Source organism: Clinocottus analis, unplaced genomic scaffold (genome assembly GCF_023055335.1).
Source record: "Clinocottus analis isolate CAN_PGR_092001 unplaced genomic scaffold, fCliAna1.0.p SCAF_68, whole genome shotgun sequence".
Classification (NCBI taxonomy): domain Eukaryota; kingdom Metazoa; phylum Chordata; class Actinopteri; order Perciformes; family Cottidae; genus Clinocottus; species Clinocottus analis.
The window spans coordinates 102,661-130,160 of record NW_027176227.1 but is presented as its reverse complement, the minus strand read 5'-3'; the positions used below and the strand labels follow the sequence as shown (position 1 = coordinate 130,160).

General features: G+C 44.9%; 2 protein-coding genes across 3 annotated transcripts in view; one reads left to right on the top strand and one right to left on the bottom strand.

Annotated features, from left to right (window-relative positions):
- agtrap (angiotensin II receptor-associated protein) overlaps positions 1-7,640 on the top strand; it is a 7,902-nt gene extending 262 nt beyond the window's left edge. The window contains exons 1-7 of one of the 2 annotated variants that reach the window (XM_068604338.1): positions 258-373; positions 592-714; positions 808-1,032; positions 2,025-2,059; positions 2,336-2,444; positions 3,483-3,684; positions 6,818-7,640. In XM_068604338.1, coding sequence (XP_068460439.1) covers positions 1,006-1,032; positions 2,025-2,059; positions 2,336-2,444; positions 3,483-3,684; positions 6,818-6,945 — 501 coding nt within the window. In that variant the 5' untranslated portion in view covers positions 258-373; positions 592-714; positions 808-1,005 and the 3' untranslated portion in view covers positions 6,946-7,640. Of the gene's footprint in view, positions 1-257; positions 374-591; positions 715-807; positions 1,033-2,024; positions 2,060-2,335; positions 2,445-3,482; positions 3,685-6,817 lie in introns of those variants that run through there. The other variant, XM_068604337.1, reaches the window with a different exon arrangement.
- A 1,460-nt stretch (positions 7,641-9,100) lies between these two features.
- LOC137804885 (RING finger protein 207-like) overlaps positions 9,101-27,500 on the bottom strand; it is a 30,405-nt gene continuing 12,005 nt past the window's right edge. The window contains exons 8-20 of the mRNA XM_068604336.1: positions 26,335-26,407; positions 25,436-25,504; positions 25,106-25,174; positions 23,660-23,758; positions 21,831-21,856; positions 19,903-20,080; positions 18,030-18,215; positions 17,749-17,800; positions 17,545-17,662; positions 16,604-16,696; positions 15,612-15,761; positions 9,935-10,063; positions 9,101-9,807 (exon numbers count right to left, since the gene is read on the bottom strand). Of these exons, the coding sequence (XP_068460437.1) occupies positions 9,537-9,807; positions 9,935-10,063; positions 15,612-15,761; positions 16,604-16,696; positions 17,545-17,662; positions 17,749-17,800; positions 18,030-18,215; positions 19,903-20,080; positions 21,831-21,856; positions 23,660-23,758; positions 25,106-25,174; positions 25,436-25,504; positions 26,335-26,407 (1,513 nt within the window). The 3' untranslated portion in view covers positions 9,101-9,536. The remainder of the gene's footprint in view (positions 9,808-9,934; positions 10,064-15,611; positions 15,762-16,603; positions 16,697-17,544; positions 17,663-17,748; positions 17,801-18,029; positions 18,216-19,902; positions 20,081-21,830; positions 21,857-23,659; positions 23,759-25,105; positions 25,175-25,435; positions 25,505-26,334; positions 26,408-27,500) is intronic.

Below are 27,500 nucleotides of genomic sequence, written 5' to 3'. Positions count from 1 at the left end.
AGTTAGCGACCCGACCACAACGTTAACGTTAACGTTAACGTTAACGTTAACGTTAACGTTAACGTTAACGTTAACGTTAACGTTAACGTTAACGTTAACGTTAACGTTAACGTTAACGTTAACGTTAACGTTAACGTTAACGTTAACGTTAACGTTAACGTTAACGTTAACGTTAACGTTATTTACGTTTACCGTCAGCTAGCGTCATGACGTTATTTACGTCAGCTAGCGTCATGACGTCAGCGTAAGCCTGTTCCTACAGTGTGCTTCCGGTCCCTACAGTCACAAGAACAGTTGCTCACAAGGGCCTGAATGATGAAGAGAGAGAGTTAAAGTGCATGTTCCTTCATTTCAGCAGCTTGTGAATACAGAGGTGTGTAATGGATTGGAAGCTTGCAGTTACATCACAGTTGTTATTTTACTCTTGATAAACTACTTTAGCCAGATTAGATTATCATTATAATTTCACTGGTTTGAATGCATATTAATTGTGAATAGAAGATAGGTCACAACTCTAACAGCTGTACTGAAATAGTGGAAGTCCATTCATAAGTTTTACCAATGAAAACTAATCCCTTTTGTTTTGTATAGGTGATGGTTCTGGCTCCATCAGTCTAGCAGGGACAAGGCCCAGAGACAGATGAAGCTGCACAGAGCCACATAGAGGACTGTTGCTATGTCTAGAAATGTCGGCATCTGCTTTACTTTTCAAGGGTAAGCCCCAGATGTGTCAAAATCCTAGAGACGCCTCTGTTGAGAGGAAATACAACTGTTTCTGAAGCAATCATTGTTTTTTTTATGTAATAGAGGAGGAGGAGGAGGAGGAGGAGGGAAGGTGCGAGTCACATGGCAGCGGTCAGGCTGATGTCACATGGTTGGTGTTTGCGGCCGTCGGGAGAGAGGAGGAGTTTCAGAGAGAAGTTAGTGAGGAAGAAACAATCTGCGGCAGCTTTCTGTGACGCGTCCTCAACAGGTTGATAAAGAAGCTGCTAGAAAACTCCTGTGATGGAAATCCCTGCCATCAATCTAAAGGTGAGCTTTTTACACCAGTGTAAATGTTTCGTTTTAACACACCGATGTGAAACTGCTGCTTACTTCTGTGTGTGTGCGTGCGTGCGTGCGTGCGTGTGTGTGTGTTGTTGTTGTTGTTCAATGATACATGCAGTTGTTTGTATTAAATTCCTTAAAGATTATAGACTTCTTAGTTGTGACTATTGGATGTTAGAAACACAAACACAGTGATGATTAAATTAGGTTTTCAGTTCAAACAAAAGATCAAACTCATAAACTGTAACGTTTAAGAGCCGATGGGGGAATAAAATAGTTTATTATTTATCACATGAACCACATAACAAGCTGCTCCACTTGTGACGTGTGAAAATGATCCTGAAGTAATGAGTCGGAGGCAAAGACGTGTCGTTATAAAAGAATTAAATCAAATCGTGCATTGTTTCTTTAAAAATGATCAAAAGCAGTTTGTAAAACTCTTCATGAAAACCCAGAAACTTTAACTCATGTGAGAAGGACGAGTGTAAATGTAACTGTAGGAGCAGTCGTTCTGATTTTTCTGGAGGGAAACATTGTGAATTTGATTCATTATTTTATAAAAATGTGTGCAAATCGACATTTGTGGAGCCGTGAAATCGATCACCTTGATGTTTTATGCAGGTTGATCACATGTTTCTAGTTCTGCAGTTTCATGCTCTGACGGCTGAGAGTTGACCGACTGAACTCAGAGCATCCAGAGGTTACTTCTAGAAACTATTCTTTATTTTCTTTCTTTAAAAAAATGTAAGAAAAGTCCAAAGAGACGACTTCAAAATGTTCTTTTTCGTCCAAAACCGTTTACAAAGACATAAAACCGAGAAAAATTATGAATTCTCACTGAATGTTTGCAGTTTTGAGTTGATAAACGATCAACGGGTTGTCAGAATTGAACACCAAAGTATAACAAATCGTTGTAATCGTATTTAAAAGTATTAAAATACGTCTTCTCTCCCTCTAACTCGTGTGCTCTGTCGTAGGCCATCGTCCTTGTGCACTGGCTGCTGACAGTGTGGTGAGTGTACACACCGCTTCTTCTTTCACAAACCTGCGGAATTTCTCTCCTCTTCTTGGACACACACACACACACACACACACACACACACACACACACACACACACACACACAGACTGATTCACACCATTAGTCATGCCCGCCCTTTCCCCTCCACTGTGTGTGTGTGTGTGTGTGTGTGTGTGTGTGTGTGTGTGTGTGTGTGTGTGTGTGTGTGTGTGTGTGTGTGTGTGTGTGTGTGTGTGTGTGTGTGTGTGTGTGTGTGTGTCGCTGCAGGGGCTGCATGTCGTGGCTCCCCATCTCCTTCGCTTGCGGGAACTTTGGTGTGTTGGCCGTCGGCGTCTGGGCCATCGCTCAGAGGGACTCCATCGACGCCGTGCTCATGGTGAGGCTCCTCCTCCTCTTCCTCCTCTGCTTCCTTCCTGTCTTCGCATCACGTGACCGGTTCAGGAGTCTAAGACTGCGTCTATTACCAAACACTTTACGTGGTGCTCTGTATTGCAGTGCTCTGTATTGCAGTGCTCTGTATTGCGGTGCTCTATATTGCGGTGCTCTATATTGCAATGCTCTGTATTGCGGTGCTCTATATTGCAGTGCTCTATATTGCAGTGCTCTGTATGGCAGTGCTCTATATTGCAATGCTCTGTATTGCGGTGCTCTGTATTGCAGTGCTCTGTATTGCGGTGCTCTATATTGCAGTGCTCTGTATTGCGGTGCTCTATATTGCAGTGCTCTATATTGCAGTGCTCTGTATTGCAGTGCTCTGTATTGCAGTGTACGATCAAATGCAACAGTCCCGTTAACCACTTGGCGGAAGTGACGGACGCAAATCTGCTCACGATCCCTGTGAAACTAAAACTGACAAAATGAACGCACTTCTTGCCCTCTTTTGTCCCTTGTGTTCCTCTTTCTCCAACTCATGTGGAAACTGCGACACCTCCACAATCGCGGTAGGAAGGTATAAATAAATTAATGAAAAGCTGGTGAAAGGGCTCCTCCTCTTCCGCTACGTAGCCAAGATGGCGCCCGTTCAGTGTGAGTCGTGTCCATCGTTTCACGCTGCATTGTGTGACTGTTTGCAGCGCTCCATCCGGGTTCTTTCAGTGCTCTGAGTTCTGCTGCTTCTGTCAGCGTGGCGCCCTGAACACTGGAAGTCAGACCTGAAGTGCTGAAGTGTTCGGTAGCAGACACGGCCTGACTAAAGGCACAGCGATGCTTATCTGTGCTAAATTGTTAGCCTGTGGAATCTAATCTAGGACAATCTGAGAAAAGAGAGCCTTCTCTTGAAGATAAAGACGGATGCAGATGCAAAGACAGATGCAGATGTAGCGGAGGCATTTTAAACATCAGAGTTTTCTTTCTCTTCTTTATTCTGACTTGCTGCATGAACGAGTCTCACGGTGTCTCTGTGTCCTCGCTGTAGTTCCTGATGGGGATGGTCCTGACCATACTGACCGACATCGTGCATTTCGGGATCTTCTACCCGGTGAATAACTTCGGCTTAGAAACCAAGTTCCGCTTCAGTGCGGGAATGGCCATCCTCAGCCTGCTGCTCAAGCCCGTGTCCTGCTTCTTCGTGTACCAGATGTACCGCGAGCGCGGAGGAGATTACAACCTTCACTTCGGTAAGAGCCGCTGACGGTCCAGTGACACCAAGGACTTCTGAGGGAGGGACGATGAGGGTTAGGAGGAAGAAGCCGATGTTGGGCTCTGATAAAGACTTCAATTTAAAACGCTTCCCAAAACACGATTCTCAAAGTGGAAACCGAGTCTCACATCCAGCACACGGGAAAGTCTTTTCTGTGTGCTGAAAGTGGGATTCAACCTTTTGGAAAACGTGGCTCACATCATTCTGGATGTTCATATTACGACAGAATATCTTTTAAAAGTGACTTTTTTTTGCAGATATACACTTTTTTCCAAAGACTTTGCTGAACAAACACAAACAATAAACACAAGTATTGGAATGAATTTGTGGTTCCTACAACGACTCAATCAGAGAAAAGAGGTTTCCCCCTTTGAGATCCTCGTGTTGTTTTATGCTCTTTGCATGAAAATCTGTTGTCCGTTCCAGTCAAAGTAATTAGTTCCAGTCACAAGACTTTTTAAACGCAGCTCTCGGCCCGAGCGAGGGAAATCACTTCGACACGAGTTGTTTATCGCGTTTGCGTTGTCATCCTGACCACAAGACGTATCAACCTGTTGAAAATCCTCATGGCTTCATCTATAAAACAAACGAGCAAACGTGTCGTCATCAGTTGTAGTTGAAACTAATTCCATAACAGTTGTGAGCTGACAAATTTTTCTTGCCGTCATAAAAATAAAAAATGAACAACGAAAGTCACAAAACCAAACCAGGAGGTGGGATGTTTGATTTGTCGTGAACTGTCATATCCTCGGCTAAAATAGGGATTTATTGCACGACAGCATCTGTGGGGGGAGGTGATGAAATTCCTCCTGCGTTGCAGCCTTGTTTGAAGGATAATTGAATATTGATTAATCTGTGGTTCTGGTCTTGACGCCAGAGCCCCGCAGCAGGTCCGTCCATGAGGCCGTGATTTGCTGCGCGCTGACTGATGAGCGCGGCTAATGTTTGTTTCCGACATTGTGCGTTTTAATCGCCGTCTGATTGCGTAGCGCGGCGTTAGCGGCTCCCCGCCGCAACGAGCACTGCGGGAACCCAGCAATGAGGAGCACCGTGAGTGAGAGAAGCCCGGTTGATGTGATTGGCGGCCGTCTTTTGCCGGTTTGAATCCCTCGGGTTCTGTGTTGTTTTATTTCCATGTCTCTAAAAGCAACGGGCACTGTGACGCGTACCCTGAACTTTGTGTGCATGATGAGCGACAGTCACTATATGAGGTGGTTAGCTTCGTGGCTAGTTAGCTAGCGTCATTATTTGGTGGGGTTACCGGTTGTGTTCGGTGCGGGACGAGTACAGCCACAAGGTTTAGGACCGTTTGAATCCATTTACCGTCGGATGACCAAACACGGTGATGAGAGGAAACAGAATTAGTTTCCTCGTGGTTTATCTTGTTCCTTTTTAGATAAGGACATAATTAACTCGTGATCTTGAGATAACAATATTAAAAAGAAAGTTCCTATGCATCAGTTCAAAATCATGGCCCCAAAAATCCCCTTCTAACTTTGAGTGTATTCACACACTGTTGTACGAACGGCTCAGAAGGTAAAGCCGGACTTGGCCTCAGTAGCTAGAGATGCCTCAGTGTTTACGGCCTTAATGTTGGACGGGCTTCTGGTGAAGAATATGACTGAACGTCCGTCTCCCTGTTCTCCTCTTGCATGTCGTCACGTTGGAGCTCTCAGTCTGTCGTGTCTCATGTGTTTCCTGTTATGATCTGACTGTGTGTCTTGTGTCTTTTCTCCTCTCTGCTGACCTCTGACCTCTCAGACTTAGAGACCTCTGTGGACAGTCGCTGCACTACGGATAGTGCTGACAGTGCCTTTATTTCCCGCCGCTATTGATTCCCGGCTCCTTCCTTTTTTTTCTTTCTTTTTTTTTTTAACCATTTTTCTCCTCTTCAACATCATCTTCCATCTTCTCCCACACAGGAAGTAAGATCACACATCAGGCAGCATGAAAAATAAACTGACTTTTTTTATTTATTTGTTTCCCCAATTATTCTGTCGTTAATGTTCTGTTGTCCATCTTTCTCTTTTTAGTGATTTATATTAATTAAATCTGTCAATTCCCACCTCCATCAGTCTTCATTGCCCCCCCACTGTTTGTCAGTGTTCATATTTATGTTCATATTTATGTCTATCGTATTATGTGAGCTTATATGTTTGTGAAAGTGTGCATCGATGTATTATTCATATTTTGACTCTCCAGGCACCTCATTTGTGTTCGGGTAGGCTGTCTGCATATATTTAAAGCAGAGCTGCGTGAGGGTGCACGTTCTGAAATCAGCCCTAATTAAAGTAATGATGACTTCTAATGAACAATGAGTGACCTGTTTGAAACTCAGAGACTTGAGTTACTGGAGGCTTGCTATGAGGAAAACAAGAATCATCAACGTGTTTTCTATGCTTTCAAATAAAAATAATGAACAGCAGTTTTGCATTTTTAGTCAAATGAATATATGTATATATACTTTTGCAAATCAGCCAAAGCCTCTGCAGTGGAAGTGTCTGTCTGATGAGCTTTAATATGTGCATGTTTGTCACAGCCGTAGGACTGTAGAGTGCGCCGGTCAAGAAGGACGCCGTTGGTATTCCGGCCGTGTCCGAGTTTGTTTTAGCGCATCGTAGTGAGTCTGTCAAGACTTTTCAGACGGACGAGTGCGCGGCCCTCCGAGAACGAGTCATGTGTACACAAAGTATGAGGCAGCCAGGAACTTGCATGCACTGGCTTTCAGTGTCAAAAACATTCAGCTCACACAAGGTTTTCTTCTCGGACTCCTCGCGTTCCCGAGGTCCATTTCAATGAGCTGCAGAGCCGCTCGTCGGATGCTCGTGGGCGTACAAAGAGAGACAGAAGGGGAGTAATCTCTGAGCCGCTGAAAGAGGCTTCCTGGAATGTAATTTGCTAATTTCTCTACGCGTCGTCCATCACGGGCAGCGAGCGCTTCACTGCCTGTTTCCAACAGTGAGATCTGTGTGAGGAGAACGAGGAAGTTGTGTTGTGTTTGAGTCAGACGGTTTAAATGAGCAACGAGCAAGCAGATACCAGGTTGTTGTTGCGGTTGTTGTTGTTGTTGTTGTTGTGTGCCGTTGAAGACGTTCCCCTTGTCTCCGCAGGTTTCCCCTCCGTGTCACGAAACAGAGAGGCCTACCAGTCCATCGACCAGCAGGACGAGTCGGCCGCGCCGGCGAATCCCTTCAACCAGGCGCAGGACGGCAAAGCCGCCGCCGGACGGCCGTACTGAGGGAACCGGCCGTACTGAGGGAACCGGCCATACTGAGGGAACCGGCCGCAGAACAATGCAGCGTTCCACTTTGTTCGCGCTTGGCGCCGCCGTTCTCTCCAGTCGATCCGTCCCCTGGGCTTCGTGCAGAGTCCGTAAAATGAATACTTTATGCTATGCTAACTCACTAGCTCTGTAATTTAAACCCATTTCAGTTGTGTTTCTTCAAAGGGTGCTTTTCTGCTGAGCTAGCACATTGCTGCTGCATGGATACAGAGGAGACACTGCCCCCCCGCTGTGTTACTGCTGCTACCTCCTCTTTTAGGGCCCAGGTGTTAAATGGAGCAGTTGTGTCAGTTTTCTTTCCCCCCAACTGAGTCCTTTTTTTTTTTTTTTTACAAATGTGGCACTTACAGACCTTTTGTCTGTTTCTCTTTGTGATGGGCAGTACATGTAGTGAATATTGTGCTGTTACTCTTTGCTCTACGGTACAACAAATGAAGCACATGAGAACTGAAACGAAGGTTCATTGTCTTCAGAAGCTAAACCTCGTGCCTTTTCTACTTCTTCTGTCAGAGCTGTGATGTTTGAGGGGAAGACCAAATTAAAGTCTGAGGTCTTTCTCCTCATGACGGAGCAAGACCTCCAAACCATTGATGTTGACCCATGCAAGGTATTTACTATGAAAGCAACTCCGAAAATCACATTAAAACATTTAGTTTTGAGGGGAAAAAAAAAAGTTTTATCATCTGTGTATTTTGAAAAAACCTGTTTTTCATTTGGAACCATTTTAAATGTCTCTTTTATAGTTTGTCATCTACGTGAAGGCCCTCGAGGCACAAACACTCTTTTTGTAACGCTTCATCAGTAAGTGACAGACACAAGCAGCGTCTGAGAGCTGTTGATCTGTTATGTGCTGAAACGGTTCTGTCAGATCACAAATGTTTCATGAAGGGTTTTAAAAGCAACCTCGGAAGCAACCGCATTCATTATTTTCATGTTGCCCGTCATTCACTGCAGCGGTTACAGAGAGAAGTCTGCGGCAGCAGAGTCGACTTCACCGACTGCTTGCATCGTTTTCTACAGTTCTCTAACTCTTTCGTTCTCTTTTGTACGTTTTGATGATCTCCGTGACAGAGCGGACATGTGGCAGCGCTGCCGGTCACGAGATCCTGTGTGACATGATCCCGGCTGTTGAAAAGTAGATCTCCAGTTCTTTAGACCCCAAACTCACCGACTCCCATTCGAAGATGTTGTCCCTCAACTGAAAGACTGTTTTCAATTATTCTATCATGTGTTGAATATGGACCGACTTATTGTGGAAATGCTCCCTCGATGAGCCCTGAGAGTCCCCGATCCATTCAGGCACACTAACCTGTCCTCCGTTAAAAACATCCTCCACACTGACTGAGCCAACGAGAACCCGCTCACCATAAAATACCACCTGGTGTCGACCATGTTGATCGTGAGAGACCTGCAGAAAGGCCGGAGCTATTGCTTCTGCGATTCCGTTCATTAAAAAGCATATTTGCACCAGGATTACGATAGTGCTGCAAGTCAGAAGGGTCCTATGCGATAAATGATTCACTACGTCATGGAAGAGAGTCTGAAATGTGACATAAATGTACAAGCCGCTTCTACCTTCGGTGGGTGTCCGCACTGAAGCATGCTAGCACTGCTAGCTCCCAGCTGTAGCATGCTAACGCTGCTGCTAGCTCCCTGCTGTTGCTGCTGCTATTGCCCACGTCGGGCGTCGAGCCGGGGCTGTTCCCGCTACCTTCAGTGGTTGTTTGGGAGCTAGCGGAGGGCTAGCGTAGAACTAGCACCAGCAACAGCGCGAGCTAGAAACTAGCAGCAGCGCTAGCTGGGAACTAGCAGCAGCGCGAGCTGGCTACAGCGTGGAGCTAGCGGGGATACCCACCAAAGGTAGAAGCGGTTTATATCCCGACTTTTACGGTAGCTTTAACGATCTTGATTCTTGAACTTGATTAAGTAATTATTTTTTTTTATGGAAAGTGTAGAAAAATGAAAACATGACAAGAAGTTTTGCTGGTTCATTAGCTGAAGTAAGCAGCTCGTGGCTTCAACTTCTGTTGAACGCATTCAAAGGCACCATGTTTACCTCATGAGACACAGAGACTGTTGCTATGAAGATTAGAAGAGAACAGGATGAAACGTTTGCGCTGCATGTTTTGTTGGCGGCGCCGGACCAAATTATTCTTTTCTTTTTTTTTCTTTCTTTTTTTTATGATTCACACGTTCACATTTCCTTCACATTTAGTTTTGGTTCTCCAACATGAGTGTTTGTTGTTTTTCAGCCCTAGTTGCTTCTTTTTTTGTTATTTTGTGGCAAGTTGTTGGTTTTTTTTGTCTTAAATAAAGATCACTGTAGAACATCCGTTGCATGAAGCTTTCCTGACATTTACATCTGTGTGCTCGTTTATATGAAGCATCCTAAGACAACTTATGGATTTTTCTCTCCATTTTCTCGTATACTTCTTCTCTTTTCCTGAATTTCCCTTTGGGGATAAATAAAGTAATTATCTATCTTTTCTCGATCACACACATATTTCTACTCTCTCTCATTTCTCATTGTTTTGCCATGCTTTTATTTATCCAACCAGACAAGACTTTCGATCTTTCTTTTCTATCTCCATCAACCTTTTCTTTACTCTGCAAATTCCCAGAGCCAAACCAGCTTCAACCTTTCCATTGAGTGCCGAACATTCGTCCACTTCATTCGGTACAGTACATGCCACCAAAGCGCTTGACTTAAAGTGACACAGTAATGTTAAAAAGCTTCGTAAAAGAATTATTTCTGTTCTTCTGCTTCTCGCATTGCAAGTATTATTGGAGTAATTGGAGCGGTAATGCGGCATGCACCTGGAATATAACAACACCTGATTTAGTTTCCATTAAAGGATCTGTAGTACACACAGAATGTGAATCTGCAGCCAAGGTTTCCGTCCTTGATGGCTTTCATTATTGCAAAGCATTAAATCTAGTTAACTTGAATGCTCCATTGTCCTCAGACGTAATGGAGCCGCGAGTCCTTGAGGTGAGAGCCTTGTCGTTTGTTTGCGTGTCTTTGTGCCTCATGGGCCTCTTTGGAAAAGCATGGACGGAAAGTCTATTACTGCTTCAGCAGCGCAGCAATCTTGTACGCATTCATATGCATGACCACACGCTAACGTAGCATAACGTAGAAGAGTCTGGCTCTGAAACCAAGACGCAGAAAGTAACATATTACAATCCATTCAAGTAGAGGATTCTTAATAACACGTTTTAAAAAAAATACATAATTACAAAACTACAACCTTGATTAGAAATCACACTGACTCCTTGCAGTAAATATTTATTTTACGGAATAATTCCTCCAATATTTTCTCAGTAAGTTTTCTCATGTTATATATTTTGTGATTAGCCCCGAATATTAATTTTCCCAAAAAAGAAAAAAGTTTTTTAAGAGAGAGATGGGGGGGGGTCATCTGTCCGGGCAGCGTTTCTGAGATCGGAGTGAGACACGGAGATGTGAAAAGTGGATGTCGTGAGTGATCTTCTCAAATAAAACATCTTTGATGTTTCATCACGTTTCATCCCTTCGCTCCAAGTTGAAGTTACCGTCGGTACAACTGGATTAGCAATGAACTCTAGTTTAGAGGTAAGTCTTGTTTGCTAGGAACAGTTTAATATGCTGTTTAACTCACGAAGGTAACTCGACATCCAAATTATGTGTCGGAATATCAAATCTTTACCACCCTGATTTTTTAATCTAGTCAGCCTTAGCTTGATAACAAAAGCGAGTCAGCTTGCTAACGACGTTTGAACAACTGGCTTTGATTCGGTCGGGACCCGACCACAACGTTAACGTTAACGTAATCGTCAGCTAGCGTCATGACGTTATTTACGTTACGTTATTTATCGTCAGCTAGCGTCATGACGTCAGCGTTAGAGGAGTGCAGCACAGCTTCCACTGTGTTTGATCAGCATTGATCCTTCAGGGTGAAATGCAGCCTGTGCTCCAAAGAGCGCTCTCTCTCTCTCTCTCTCTCTCTCTCTCTCTCTCTCTCTCTCTCTCTCTCTCTCTCTCTCTCTCTCTCTCTCTCTCTCTCTCTCTCTCTTCCAGTGCTCACATGAGGAGCTCCTGAGAGCAATAAGGGTTCAAATAACATTGCAATGTTTGCTGCAGGATTATTGTCGTATTTTGCCTCTTTATCCATTATATCTGCTTGAATATTAAAATCAAAACCATAATCAAAGTCATACAACCTTTATTTACCAGTTATTTACCATATATCTGTATGTCTGCGTGGGGATTGGGACACTGGAAGGAGTGCTTGTTGAGAGATGAATCTTATTTTATCTTAACTTGTTTATCTTCATTGATATTATATGATGTTATAAAATATAACCAATCCTCTGTTTTCTTTCTTGATTCTCAGACAACAAAGTGCTAACTAGACTTTGACACTTGAAATATCTTGAATAGCATATTTAATAACATATTTAAATGTGTTTAAACATATAAATGCAAAGAAAAAGGCAATAGCTTGTTTTTCCTTGTCGGCCAAGAGGACGGGTGTAGAAATCACCCGGAGCTGCCGGGGTCAAACTCAGGGGTTAATTATTCAGCATGAGGGCCGTGAGCGATAAACATATCGACGCGCTTTGACTTGCACGTCTCTAATGAGTTTAGCTTCCCAGAAGAAATGATCCTGGATGAAGAGCTCAGTCCACAAATTGATGGAGTGAAAGTCTTAAACTTCTTGTACTTGACCTCCACCTGCAGCTGCACAAAACTAGCAGAACGAGTCATGAACGCCCTGAGAGATTAAACCCGTGTCCACATGGGAGATTAATGCAGGAATGACATTTTTATGCGTCGAGCATCCCGAATCCCCCGGGAGGTTTCTCTCACCCCTTGACCTCTTCACACAACGGCCTCTCGCATCTGTCACCGCCGATAACAAAACCAAAATGGATTCCAATTACCTCTCCAGGCCACGGCCGACAGCAGGGAAGAGGGTCAAGAAGTCCCTCGCCATCGGCCAAGGAAGTGGCTGCTTTTATATCTTGGTAATGAAAGAAAACCAAGTCAACACTGCCAACGCTTGACTTCCTGTGAAAAGCTTGACTTAAGCAAAGAGTTTAGGCCGTGACGGAAGAACTATTCAGAGCGCTTTAGACTCCTCAAAACAATAAAGTCTGCATGTGCACGATTCTTTTTGCACAATTTCCAAAGAAGAAGATCTGACAACAGATGGAGAGGAGAAAGTGTGAAATGAATACTCTGAAGAGAAAAAGATCAACACGTGTTAATGAGTGAGCTTCAGGGATGCTGGTGGGTTCATATCGCTGGGCGACTCCTCTGGTTGTATAGAAGTCTATGCTTCATGTGTTAAAGCTGCATTCTCTCTCCTGACCACCAGGGGGCGACTCCTCTGGTTGTATAGAAGTCTATGCTTCATGTGTTAAAGCTGCATTCTCTCTCCTGACCACCAGGGGGCGACTCCTCTGGTTGTACAGAAGTCTATGCTTCATGTGTTAGAGCTGCATTCTCTCTCCTGACCACCAGGGGGCAACTCCTCTGGTTGTATAGAAGTTTATACTTCATGTGTTAAAGCTGCATTCTCTCTCCTGACCACCAGGGGGCGACTCCTCTGGTTGTATAGAAGTCTATGCTTCATGTGTTAAAGCTGCATTCTCTCTCCTGACCACCAGGGGGCGACTCCTCTGGTTGTATAGAAGTCTATGCTTCATGTGTTGAAGCTGCATTCTCTCTCCTGACCACCAGGGGGCGACTCCTCTGGTTGTATAGAAGTCTATATAAGTGACTCTACTTCTCGTGATGTATTCCCTCAGTAAACATTGTAAACATGAGTTTATGTCTTAATCCCTGGATTCAAGTCTACTTGATGGTCATTTAGTAAATTATGGTCATTTTGAGTCAAAGAGATCACTTTGCGGGGTATGATTTAGGGGCGGGGCTACCTTGTGATTGACAGGTCACTGACACAAAGTTGTCAAGTCTGGGAGTTGTCATGTTTTTAATTTAGAACGTTTTTTAATTCATGATAGGACATTTTTTTCTGTTTTGGTCACCTACAAATGTCTCATACGGTGATCAGTTGTACTTAGCTCCACTACTTAGCCAAGATGGCGACAGCCAAAAACCAAGATGGCGATGAGCATAATGCTGAACTCGAGGTTTTAAAACGGCAAACTAATTGGTAACGTTACAGTGACTATCGCTTCTTATGTACAGGCTATGCTTGGGACAGAGCCAGGCTAGCTGTTTCCTCCAATTTCAAGTCATTATGCTAAGCTAAACTAAGCGAGCTGGCTGTAGCCTCATTTTTACTACTGTCTGGTAGTGAACAAGTGAACAAATAAGCAAACATATAAAACTGTCCTGGGACCAGTTGTGTCAGGATCATGTAAAGCTGCAATACATGCGGTCTGAAGACAAATCTAGCTTTCCCTTTGAATTTTAGTCCCATATAGCCACTTAAACTCCTTTCTGCAAAACAGGATTTGTGGTTTGAAAACCACAAATCCATAAACCAAATTAAAATACATCTGTGATTAGTCCGTAAAGTCTTCGGAGCCCATAGCCGTTCTGCATGTGGGTAACAAGTTTGGCACAGCGGCATAATTAAGACTATAACTGTATCTTCAGCCTCATTATATCACCGTTTGTGCTTTATTCTCAATCTGCTCTATTTGCTCTAATTGTATTCTTCTTAATGTCACACTCTTGTATTCCTTCGGTGACCCAATTTCTCCAAAGAGATAATTAAACTTTCATTCTATCTTATTTTTAATGTTTTGTCTCAAGCGTATGAATTCTTTTTTCCTCAGCATTTCTCCTGTGAGCGTACTCTCGTGGCGCCGGCTGAATAAACGGATGGAGCGAAGGTGTGACCCGTCATAATTGGTAAAGAAATGAGAACTGTATCTTTATGAACTTTACCTCCCAAAATGAACTTATTTTCCTCGGCGTGTAATAACCTTGAGGGGGTGGAGGAGGGTTTCCCTTCTGCTCCGGCAGTGAAGGAGCCCAGCAGAGACTGAGAGGATAATGAACAGCGAGCGTGGACCAGTTCCATGAGAGCAGGTGATGAATGACCGCGGGGAGGAGTGCAGGAGCAGAGGCTCAGCCATTTGTTACTGTGCTGTCACAAATGTATTTTTAATGAATCTGCACCTCTGACTCCTCCGCGGAGCCGGGGCTGTTCCTTAAGGCCGGCGTGGCCCCGATAGCGCCGGCTCTCTGAACAAACCCACGTGAATTTAAATAACCTTCTTCTGTCCGAGTGCCGGAGCATCAGTCTGCCTCCTCCTCATCATCCTCACCGGTCCTCTGGATCGCCTTTGCAGGGATTTAGTGAATGCCTGTATGTTGCACTACTTTTAGCTTGAACATGATTAAACTCCTAACATGATATATTTATACATATGTATATCTATATAAAGATACCTACTGTTTTCCTGGAGGGCGAATGCGCTAAAGCACGACGCTGACACCAGCAAACCAAGAATATATTTCTAGACAGCGATTTGGTTGGCTGGAATATTGAGGACGAGTGTGGAGTCAAAAAAAATAAACGAGCAGCAGATTGAGGTCGAGGCGAGTTACATTCACACAACTCGATGCATGTAGATGTTGAAGTAAAAAAAAACAGAAAAAAATCCACTGCTGCAGACGCTGTTCTGGAAATGACTGCTTCATTTTTGGAGGACACACACCTCGACACGTAACCTACACACTGACACCTGGAACGACACACACACCATTGCGTTTGTGTGTTCCATCTGTGCTGTCACACACGGTTCAACAATCTTCTGGGGGGATCAGACTTGGGCGGTCGTCCATCATCAGACTCCCCAAAGAAAATGTTTTATGCAAAGAATAAATTCTGCAAAGAGCAACTCAACACACACACACACACACACACACACACACACACACACGTTGTAAGAGAGGTGGAAAAAAAACAGACAGGGCGATAATTCACACTCTGAGCATACTTATCATTTTAACAGCCAAAGCACAAACAGAGAAAAAAAAAAGAAAGGATAATTATTTTTCTCGTTGCAGCTACAAGTCCTCAGTTCAATAACACCAAAGTGATTCTGTGTTTTCTCCGTCCGGCTTCAGACAGTCTCCGACTTCAGACCTTCCAAGGTCTTTCCTCACTCTCCAGACCAAAGAGCTCCTCGCTGCTCCTCGCTGCTCCTCAACTGCTCCTAGCTGCCCCTAGCTGCCCCTAGCTGCTCCTAGCTGCCCCTAGCTGCTCCTCGCTGCTCCTAGCTGCTCCTCAATTGCTCCTAGCTGCTCCTCAACTGCTCCTAGCTGCTCCTCAATTGCTCCTAGCTGCCCCTAGCTGCTCCTAGCTGCTCCTAGCTGCTCCTCAATTGCTCCTAGCTGCTCCTCAACTGCTCCTAGCTGCCCCTAGCTGCTCCTAGCTGCTCCTAGCTGCTCCTAGCTGCTCCTCAATTGCTCCTAGCTGCTCCTCAACTGCCCCTAGCTGCTCCTAGCTGCTCCTCAACTGCTCCTAGCTGCTCCTCAACTGCCCCTAGCTACTCCTAGCTGCTCCTAGCTACTCCTCAACTGCTCCTAGCTGCTCCTAGCTGCTCGCGGTGGTTGAATTGAGCACCGAGACTTCAGAGGACACTGTGTGTGTTACGAAGGCGTCTCATTGTGGCCGGATGTCTCGGCTGGAACCCTCGGCCGGACCGGGCGGCCGGTCTTGACGGAGCTGTCGGCCGACTCGAGGATCAGCGGGCGGATGTTGTTGTGCCGGTCCGGGTCTGCAACGCGGGTCTGGTTGTCACTGTCGAGGAGGAATAAAGAAGTGAAACCGCTAAACTCGAGGCCGAGGGGAGCCATTATCACAAACTCAAGATGACTGCTTTCTTTTTTGTTTACGTCATTTTATGGAAGCCCATTTCCGTCACAAAAAAATACATGAAATGAAATACAAATATAATTATAAGATTAAAAAAAGTCATTATTATGAGACTTTTTTTTATCTCATAATGACTTTTCATCTCATAACAATGACTTTTATCTCATAGTTATAACTTTTTATCTTCTAGTTATAACTTTTTTGTGGCGGAATTGGCTTCCATAATTCTTGTCAGATTTGTAAGGTACCAACTATATGATGGAGCGGTGACATTAGACCCGTCACTAAAGAACATAAATCCTGACACTTCTTTTTTGTTGTTGTCTCTTCTCCCCGTAGTTCTGCAAATAAAATCGCTCACAGCTCCATCCTGAAAGCTGCAGACTGAGCCGGGTTACCAGTCCTGGTGAGTGAAAAACTCACAACTTTCAACGTTTAGCAGTCGAGAGTCTTTTTGTCGATGCACAAGCTTCAAGTTTTCACAATTTTGTGATTGGTTTCATTTTTTTTGCGTGTGTAATGTTGCCAGAGACAGTTTATAATTTATACAATCAGCTCATTCACTGTTCTGCGACCTCCTTACGAGGTAAAAACACCACGAAGGGAAGCGACTTCCTTCTCTGCAGGTCGACACTATTACAGCTTTAAAATCACAATAATTGTTTGCTGATAAATGAATGCTAGCAAACATATAAAACTGTTTGTCACGCCGTATAAAATCGTACGGCGTGACAAACAGAAAAACTACAGTTGAGGACTTCCTGTACCTGTCTTGACTGTCTGTCGCCATCGTGCCGTCTTCATAGATCTTCAGCATCGTTTCTGTGCGGTCGTCTTGGTGCTCTTTCGGCTCCTGAAACCTAAAAAGTACATTCTGAAATGTGACCATTACACCCCCGAGTCCTTTTGCTCCTCCTCAATGTGGAAGTCCTCTTTAAACACGTCTGTATGAAGATGTATTTGTTAATCGGGCTCAGGAGTTTCCCCAAACGGCTGGTCGCTGGAGCTTTTAGCGAGCGTTATGCAAACAAGGAGCGAACGCCTGCAGCTGTTGTGGAATATTTTCAGCCGCAGATTAAAACAAATTTGCAGCTCTAGTGACTGTTTACTGCAGCAGAGCGGTGTGTGTGGACGGTGTGTGTGGACGGTGTGTGTGGACGGTGTGTGTGGAGGATAAACTCCAGCGTGTTCCTGGTAATGAAGCGCGCGTCACCCAGAGCAGCGATGGCCTCGCTGATGTGCTTTTAATAGATTTTTGGACACAAAGGCGCTCTGTGTTACTGAAGCAATGAGACACGCGTATAATTAATACTTCACTGTTGGTTTCGGTCTTTTTGGGGATTTTTCTTGACACTGAATTTATTTACTAAGCCTTATCCTTTAATGTTGAACCGTGTTTGTTTTTTTAAAGAGGAAAACAACACGGCTTTAAAAGACCTATTGATTTTACTTGCTGAGGCTACGCATTACAATTTAGTTTTGCAACGTTTATGTGGCTTTCTTTATCCCCATTATTTATATTATATATTTATAATGTTCACTTCAAATTAAAGCTGCTCTGGTGGCTTCAATTTCCTCCCAATTACTGACCTCAGTCAACCAATATAGTGTAATATATATATATATATATATATATATATATATATATATATATATATATATATATATATATATATATCTCCATCCATCCATGCTCTGAATGCCAGACCTGGGCTCCAGTCTCTCCTGGACTTTGGCGATGGACAGGATGTAGGGGCTGATCTGTCTGGTGATGGTGGTCAGGTAACAGTTCTCCTGCTTCAGCTGCATGAGGTCGTGAAGCTGAGCTGGAAGCAGTAAAACGCAGACAATTGAATTAAAACGATGAACCTAAAACGTTCGAGTGACACATTTTACAAGCGAGAAGACGGACCTTCATAGATCTCCTGCTCATCGGTGACCCTCTGAAAGGTCTCGTCCCAGATCTGTGAGGAGAATGAGGAAAGAGGATTCTCTTTGGGTACCTTGACATTTGCTTCTTTCCTCTGTTTGCACTGCTAGCCAGTCCACATTTATAACAACGCCTGCAACCAGCTTGTTAGTATGCAGCGAGAGCTACCGACTGAGGACAAATGTGGGAACTTCTTTTTTTTTTGCCTCTCAGAGGAAAGTACGAAGTGGAAAAGGTCATCATCAAGGCATCGCACGACGCACCTCTTCAAACATGACTCTCATGGTCTCCACGGTGGAGTGCTGCGACGCTATCTGGCTGTCGATGTGCAGGGATCGGTCCATGATCTCCCCCATTTGATGCGTGTTGATGATGGAGTGGTGCTTGGTGAGGTCCCGGTGCAGCTCCTGGACCTGGTCCTTCAGATTCTGAATCTCCGTCTGGAGAGTCTATAAACACACAGAAAGCACGGAGGACGTGACGCTCGAGAGGCGCTTCAATGTCCTTAAAGCGGCCGACATCTGATGCGTGTGCGGACGCCGCGTGACGTGCATCCGACAGGAGGAGCTCCTTTTCTTTGTTTCACTGAGGACCAGAGATGCTCATATAGTCCAGGAAGAGCTGCTGCTGCAGCGGTTTAACCAATGTGGATCCCAATACAGGAGGTTTATGAAATAATGAAATATCCATAAACCAAAAGTACTGCTATCGGCCATGTTTTCGAGATGATTTGAGATAAACCATCGCAAAATACATAAAGAAAAGTGAATAAGGCACGTTTCCATAAACTGGTTTGGTGTGAATGACCTCAGCGACATCAACAGTACATTAATAATACAAAACACATGGTCACTTGGTCACTGGTCACATGGTCACATGGTCACTGGTCACTGGTCACATGGTCACTGGTCACATGGTCACTGGTTACATGGTCACTGGTCACATGGTCACTGGTCACATGGTCACTGGTCACTGGTGACATGGTCACTGGTTACATGGTCACTGGTCACATGGTCACTGGTTACATGGTCACTAGTCACATGGTCACTAGTCACATGGTCACTGGTCACATGGTCACTGGTCACTGGTGACATGGTCACTTGGTCACTGGTCACATGGTCACTGGTCACTGGTGACATGGTCACTTGGTCACTGGTCACATGGTCACATGGTCACTGGTCACTGGTCACATGGTCACTGGTCACATGGTCACTGGTTACATGGTCACTGGTCACATGGTCACTGGTCACTGGTCACATGGTCACTGGTCACTGGTCACATGGTCACTGGTCACATGGTCACTGGTCACTGGTGACATGGTCACTGGTCACATGGTCACTGGTCACATGGTGACATGGTCACTGGTCACATGTCACATGGTCACTGGTCACTGGTTACATGGTCACTGGTCACATGGTCACTGGTCACATGGTCACTGGTCACTGGTGACATGGTCACTGGTCACATGGTCACTGGTCACTAGTCACATGTCACATGGTCACTGGTCACTGGTGACATGGTCACTGGTCACATGGTCACTGGTCACATGGTCACTGGTCACATGGTCACTGGTCACTGGTCACATGTCACATGGTCACTGGTCACTGGTCACATGGTCACTGGTCACATGGTGACATGGTCACTGGTCACATGTCACATGGTGACATGGTCACTGGTCACTGGTCACATGTCACATGGTCACTGGTCACTGGTCACATGGTCACTGGTCACTGGTGACATGGTCACTGGTCACATGGTCACTGGTGACATGGTCACTGGTCACATGGTCACTGGTCACTGGTCACATGTCACATGGTCACTGGTCACTGGTCACATGGTCACTGGTCACTGGTGACATGGTCACTGGTCACATGGTCACTGGTCACATGGTCACTGGTCACATGGTGACATGGTCACTGGTCACATGTCACATGGTCACTGGTCACATGTCACATGGTCACTGGTTACATGGTCACTGGTTACATGGTCACATGGTCACTGGTCACTGGTTACATGGTCACATGGTCACTGGTGACATGGTCACTGGTCACTGGTCACATGGTCACTGGTCACATGGTGACATGGTCACTGGTCACATGGTCACTGGTGACATGGTCACATGGTCCCAGCACTCACCCTGTAGGCGTTCTCGTAGTTGCGGCAGTGCTCGGTGAAGGGCGTGTCCCTCCCCTCCGCCAGGAGGACCTTGGTGCAGATGTTGCGGTGACAGGTGGGCCTCCGACCGCACACCGAGCCCAGCGGCATCTCACTGAGAGACGGGGAGCGGCACGACATGGAGAGGGGGGACTGGTGCCTGAGGGCAGGGAACAGTCATGAATATATATTATTAATAATGATATATTAATATATATCATTAATAGTGGATGAAACATTACCTCCGTCTCACTGCGGTCTGTTGGACCGCAGCGGGTATAAACCCTCATATTAAATTCATTGTACTCTATAATTGACCAGCTCTGTTCTGACTGTCTGTATATTACATAAATATAGTACATGTACAGCTTTGCACTTTTCAAAACCTTCAGAATCCAGAACAATATTCTTCATATTATTTTTCCTGGGCGCTGGCTCAGTTGGGAATTGAGTGCATATTGTATGCAAAAAACACTTTGCTGCAGAATGTCTATTATTTTAGCCTACGTTCTACTTCTAGATTCACTGTATATACAAACTTCTGCATCTGCTCTGTTGTGAAGGCAATACTTCCTCGGCCAGTATCTGGTACACATGATACACACTTCATTGTCTCGAGACGCTTCCTCGGCCTCCGAGCAGCTCCAGCTAAGTTTACATTTCTCTGTTCGCCGGCGAGTAAGGAGGTTGAAGGTTCGCACAAACTTTTCTTTTAAATACATGAAATAAATTAAATAATATTTCATTGCATTGAATTTGCGAGAGTCTTTTTTTCATGAATTAAACTTTGTTGAAAAATGGCGGACCCTAACTTCTGGTCGTTTCCATGTTTTAAAGGAACCACACGAGGCTTTTGCAGGAGAAAGTCAATCCGTGAGTCAGTGAATGCGGCAAACTGCCGGTTATGGCTGCAGGACGGCTGGAGGTGGTGCTGAATCACACTCAAAGAGCCTTTTATTGACTCCTCGTGCACTACGGTTACCTCCTCGTGCACTACGGTTAATCCTCGTGCACTACGGTTACCTCCTCGTGCACTACAGTTACCTCCTCGTGCACTACGGTTAATCCTTGTGCACTACGGTTACCTCCTCGTGCACTAAGGTTAATCCTCGTGCACTACTGTTACCTCCTTGTGCACTACGGTTACCTCCTCGTGCACTACAGTTACCTCCTCGTGCACTACGGTTACCTCCTCGTGCACTACAGTTAATCCTTGTGCACTACGGTTACCTCTTCGTGCACTACAGTTACCTCCTCGTGCACTACGGTTACCTCCTCGTGCACTACGGTTACCTCCTCGTGCACTACGGTTAATCCTCGTGCAATACAGTTACCTCCTCGTGCACTACGGTTAATCCTCGTGCACTACAGTTACCTCCTCGTGCACTACAGTTACCTCCTCGTGCACTACGGTTACCTCCTCGTGCACTACGGTTAATCCTCGTGCACTACTGTTACCTCCTTGTGCACTACGGTTACCTCCTCGTGCACTACGGTTACCTCCTCGTGCACTACGGTTAATCCTTGTGCACTACAGTTCCCTCCTCGTGCACTACAGTTACCTCCTCGTGCACTACAGTTCCCTCCTCGTGCACTACAGTTAATCCTTGTGCACTACAGTTACCTCCTCGTGCACTACAGTTAATCCTTGTGCACTACAGTTCCCTCCTCGTGCACTACAGTTACCTCCTCGTGCACTACAGTTACCTCCTCGTGCACTACAGTTCCCTCCTCGTGCACTACAGTTACCTCCTCGTGCACTACAGTTACCTCCTCGTGCACTACAGTTAACCACTGTCTTTAGGAGGAATTGTATGACATGTTTTATTCAACTTTGCAGTTTTTTTTCTTATTTTAACCCCTTGTTGTTGAAGATGTGCGTTATCCAGCAGTGGGTTGTATTCATACACAAATCAGCAGCCACACCTGCAGAGATCTGCAGTCTCCTGAGTGCAACCTTCTTGTTTCTTTAGTCGGTTCAAAAATAGATCTTGATCTCAGTGAGACGACCTGAATGAATACAGATTATACATCATGTGTCTGAAGCGCAGCAGCATCTTGCTGTCACTCATAATACTCAGACATCTTCACCTTCACCGGGAATATGAAGGTACGTGTGTGCAGCACAATATGAAGGTACGTATGTGCAGTACAATATGAAGGTACGTATGTGCAGTACAATATGAAGGTACGTGTGTGCAGCACAATATGAAGGTACGTATGTGCAGCACAATATGAAGGTACGTGTGTGCAGTACAATATGAAGGTACGTGTGTGCAGTACAATATGAAGGTACGTGTGTGCAGTACAATATGAAGGTACGTATGTGCAGTACAATATGAAGGTACGTATGTGCAGTACAATATGAAGGTACGTGTGTGCAGTACAATATGAAGGTACGTGTGTGCAGTACATACTAACCACTGGACGCACAGACGCTCGTGGACCAGAGTCTTGGCTTCCAGCCTCAGGGCCCTGCAGCCGTTCTACAGTAACGTGGATACATCCTCTCACGTCGCCATACCAGTCCTGCAGACGCGTCCCAACTCAACCAATAAAGACTCTGCTGGCACTAAAGCATCGGTTGCATGAAAGAACATGGCTGCACAACGTCTGGGAAACTCTGATACAACAAGGGCCGGCCAGCTGGCCGTCCACCAAATCCCCGTCCGGGTGGCATCCTGCGTTAGCGGCTCGCGAGTGGAGGAAGAGACGTCCAGACAGGATGGAAGCACCAGACACAACAACACGTCACAGTCAGAGCAAAACGCTGCGAGGGCGTCAGTCTGAACCACCGTACAAGAGGAGAAACCTACGCTGAGGATCCAGTCCTCTGCTAACGATCAATATTCCAGACACTCAACTATGAAAGCTCCATCAATCTGGGATCAGACTACACACTCTGGACAGAGAATACACAGCAAGAAGTTGACCATCATAAAATATTCAACACGTACCTGGAGTCTGGCAGGCTCTTACTCCTTCCTTCCAGAGTTGATGCAACAGAGGACCTTTCTAAACCATTTACACTCTCTCTCTCTCTCTCTCTCTCTCTCTCTCTCTCTCTCTCCACCCTGCACATCCTTTGACCTCCCATCACTGACAGTTAAGGACTGGCTAAAGCTGTGACATCAGCCTCCTGGAACAAAGCGGCAGCAGCTTCCAGATGAATCCTGGAGAGTTCTGTGAAATTACGATAAAAATAGTGCCGGCCGGCCACTGATCCGCATGTTGCACTGGCAAGAGCGCTGAGCCAGTGGAAGGAGGCTGCCAGTGAGTTGGCATGAGAGTGTGTTGGCATGGAGGGGGGAGGGGGGTGTAGGCCTGAGTACCAGAGACGTGTTTCAAGTTATTTTCTGGTTATTTGATGTGATTCTCAAACAAAATCCATGAAGTTAAAGTTTGATGGCATTTGTTGAAGCATTCCCAGAGTTTTTAACGCACAACGCCTGACAAAACAACAACATCACACGTCTTCATTCAGGAACTGAACTCTCCTTCATCCGTTTGGTTTTCAGCTTCTCGAACAGGAAGCTCCGTGCAACAAGAGGACGTGACCGAGCGCACAGATTCACAGAAAGACTTCCATTCTGGGACTCAGCGGGCCGCTTTCCCCTCCACTCAGCGCGTCTACCATCTGCACTTCCTAACGCAGTCAAGGACTTTGAGTTTGGATGCTTCATGCGTGAAATAAATAAATAAATATATATATATATGAAGGGTCTCACCTGGCTGCGACGCTGGCTGAGCCCACAACAGCCGGCGGGCCGCGCTGACCCAGCAGCAGCAGCAACGGCTCCAGACAGCGAGCGAACTCGCTTCTGTAGTCGGTGTTGATCTGACGGACGACAGGAAACAGTCACTCAGAGGAAAACTGCATTTCTACCAAAATATGAATTATTCTTTCGATGAAAAACTGAAAAAGCTGGACAATAAATAAAGAAAGACATGAAATTGTGGACGATTTAGACCAATATATCAATACAAATATCAACCAAACAACTTTAACATTTCAATTCTAATAATTACAGTCATCAGCATTATTCTCATCGTCAGCGTTTAAAAGCAAAAGAAACGATTCAAAAGAAACAGGAACATAAACATTATACTATGCAGCAGCGAGCTGTTCCCATTAAGAAGCAATAAGACATTAGAATAATAGTAAAATATTAATGGAGACGATCGATAACACGACCAAAACAATGCAGGAGTTCTTTATACTGCAATATACAAACATGATTTAACCAAACGATCCTTAGAGCAGGACCATGGCGAAGTCACCACGGGGGTGTGTGTGTGTGTGTGTGTGTGTGTGTGTGTGTGTGTGTGTGTGGTTAATATCACTAATTAAATATAAGTAAGATATGTATTTCAGGATGCGTGTTTGCTGCATTTCTGACGTCCTTCTTTTTGCATTCATCAAGTTTAAATAGTTTGGGCAACGAATTGGTTGTCAACTTCTGAAAATGGTCGTCAAAGGCAACCTGGCAACTATTAGCGTCTGAAGAATAATAATTAGTGTTTAAGGTTCATTTGCTATTTATCATTTCTGATGACGGTTTGTAGTTAAACTCAGTAAAGATATAAAGTCTGATTATTGTCAAACATGCTCGTATGTGTTGTCTAATAAGAGTCTAATAAGAGTCTAATAAGTGTCTAATTAGTGTCTAATTAGTGTCTAATAAGTGTCTAATTAGTGTCTAATAAGTGTCTAATTAGTGTCTAATAAGAGTCTAATAAGTGTCTAATTAGTGTCTAATAAGTGTCTAATTAGTGTCTAATAAGTGTCTTCCTTGTGCTTTGTGGTTGTTTTGTCTAAATCTGAAACATTTGCATCATCGTGATGTTAACTGATGTGTTGTATGTCATGAATGAATGAATGAAGGAATCAATGAATGAATACATGAATGAATGAATGTCTCTGGTTCCCATCAGACGGCTCTGAACTCCAACTTTCTCAACAGAACAACATCTTGTGAGCTTCAGAGGAGAACGAGTGAACACGAGAGCAAGTGGAGCAGCTCATCATCCTCATCCTGCAGTGGATTTCACTCTGGATGGATCATAAGGTAAATATCAATCTATCCCCTCTCTCTCTCTCTCTCTCTCTCTCTCTCTCTCTCTCTCTCTCTCTCTCTCTCTCTCTCTCTCTCTCTCTCTCTCCCCCCTCCTCCCTCCCCCTCACCTTGCTGCTCTGCACCGGTCTCAGCCGGTGAGGAAGCTTCACGATGCTCTTCAGCCGCTCCATGAGTTGCTGCGTGAGGAGAACACGAGTGATTTCATCTCTTTTCAAACACCCCTTCTGTCCGGCTCGCAGGACGTTTCCTCCGGGCAACAAACCTCTCAGAGAATGAACCAAAGTGACCACGATGTCCAATCCTCATGGACGTTATGTTTGCACACAGGAGGTTCATGTACTGTGACCACATGACTATATTTATTATATATGTACGTGATGAAATACTCATGAAAAGCAACAATAATGAAAAGTCATGGTTCACGCTGCTGCACTCACGTAGCCCATGTCCAGGAACTCAAACTTGTTGGCTGAGCTGAGGAAGGCCGAACAGGTGACGAGGTGCACCTGCAAACATCAATATTACACTTCAAAACATGTGCATGGAATATGAGACACCGACAGACTGACTCAGATTAAAGGGTATTAAAAATAATCCCAAAACTAAATCATCTTCACAGCCCGTTCTTAAAAAGTATAAAACTGAAGGTCCATTTGAAGCTACTTGGACTCCACGAGTGGCAACTGCAGCTTTCAGAGGAATATTTTATATGAAATGCTCATTTCTAGCTTCATACTATCCACTAGAACATCTTGCTTTAATGTTAAATTTTAAAAAAATCTCATCTGTCTGAATATACCGGTAACTATAGAAGCCCATTTACGACACAAGAAAAGTAATAATTATGACTTTATTTCATTATTTGGTGCCTGAAATGGACTTCCATATGTATCTGACTCAGTTTTAGACCCTGTCTCTTTAAGTGTCCCCAGTCTGCTCTGATTGGCTGGCCATGGAAACGTGCTGCACCTTTGCAAAGGTCAAGTTCTCCAGCGAGCGTCAGACACTCAGCAGGTTTCCACTCAGCCTGCAGGTGGCGCCAGAGAGCAGCACAGCGGCTTGTCTCATGTTTTCTGATTCAAGCCAATAAAAACTGTGTTTTTATATTTCATATTTCAAATAAAAATCAGTCCGTGTGTTAGAAGTGCCGAGAGCAATTTCTCATATCAACTTCTCAAATGATTCGCTTTAAATAACTCAACTGTTCAAGGCCCCAACGAGCTGGATTATTGCTATTTCACAAACAAGTGAAGACTACAGAATCAAAACTGAACACGAATGTGTATCAGATCCTTCTTGCTCCTCCATTCATCTGCTCCATGGCGGATCTTTCTACCTGGAGGGTTGGCAGCAGGGCAGTGAGGTGCGACAGCTGCTCCTTCAGAGCTTTCTCCTTCTCCTCGTGTTGACTGCAAACACAAACAAAACCAACATGGAGCGCTGCACCTCCACATCGATGGAGCATTCAGGCGCACCAGGAAACCACAAAACAACATCATACTCCAATATCTCCAGAAGCTGATCCATCCGTCTTCTGTGTGTACACACATGCACGGACACACAAAGCGGACAGAAATAGCCTCGAACAGTCTTGAGAGAGAGAGAGAGAGAGAGAGACTAGAAATCTCATTACAGATCCCCCAGAGTGCAACTGGAGACACTCGCTCACTCATATGGACCAAATTGTTCTCGTTGGATCTCTCGTTGCTGCAGACGGAGCTCACGCAGCAGGAAGTCATTCTGGTTTATTTATTAGCAGTTTAGAGGAAGAGATAAAACACACATCCACATTTTATGTCTGGTTCTGCTTCATTATTCATATATTTCACTGATTAATCATTCATCTTAAAAAAACATGGGATTCAGGACTTAATATAGCATCAAATCACTTTATTTTTAGTAAAGACATAGTGAAGTAATGTCTCTCTCTCTCTCACTGTGCTTTTTTAATGCATGTTTGTGTATGTTAGCATGCCCCACTGGCTAGCTAGCGCACGCCGCCGCTCTGCACAGCTCTTATAGGGCGGTTACAGCTGATGACGGCGTCCGTAAGAGTAACACCGCCCTGCAGCTCGCCCTCAGGACTCTGTTGAGCTCTGTCGGCTCTATTTAGCCTCGGTCTGCACCGTTAGCGCAGTTTGCACCGTTAGCGCAGTTTGCATGTTAGTGTAATTTACACCGTTAGCGTAGTTTTCACCACTAGTGTAATTTACATCGTTAGCATAATTTATACCATTAGCGCAATTAGTACCATTAGCGCAGTTAGCACCATTAGGACAATTAACACTGCTGGTGCAGTTTACACTGTTAGCGCAGTTTACACCGTTAGCGACGAGCCGCCGGCTCAGCTGAGGCTCGTTAGGAGGCTTGTTAGGAGGCTCGTTAGGAGGCTTGTTAGGAGGTTTGTTAGGAGGCTCGTTAGGAGGCTCGTTAGGAGGCGCTCTAATGCTCCAATTGTCTGATGTGCAATAATTTGACTTTAGAGACTAATTAGTTGCAAAC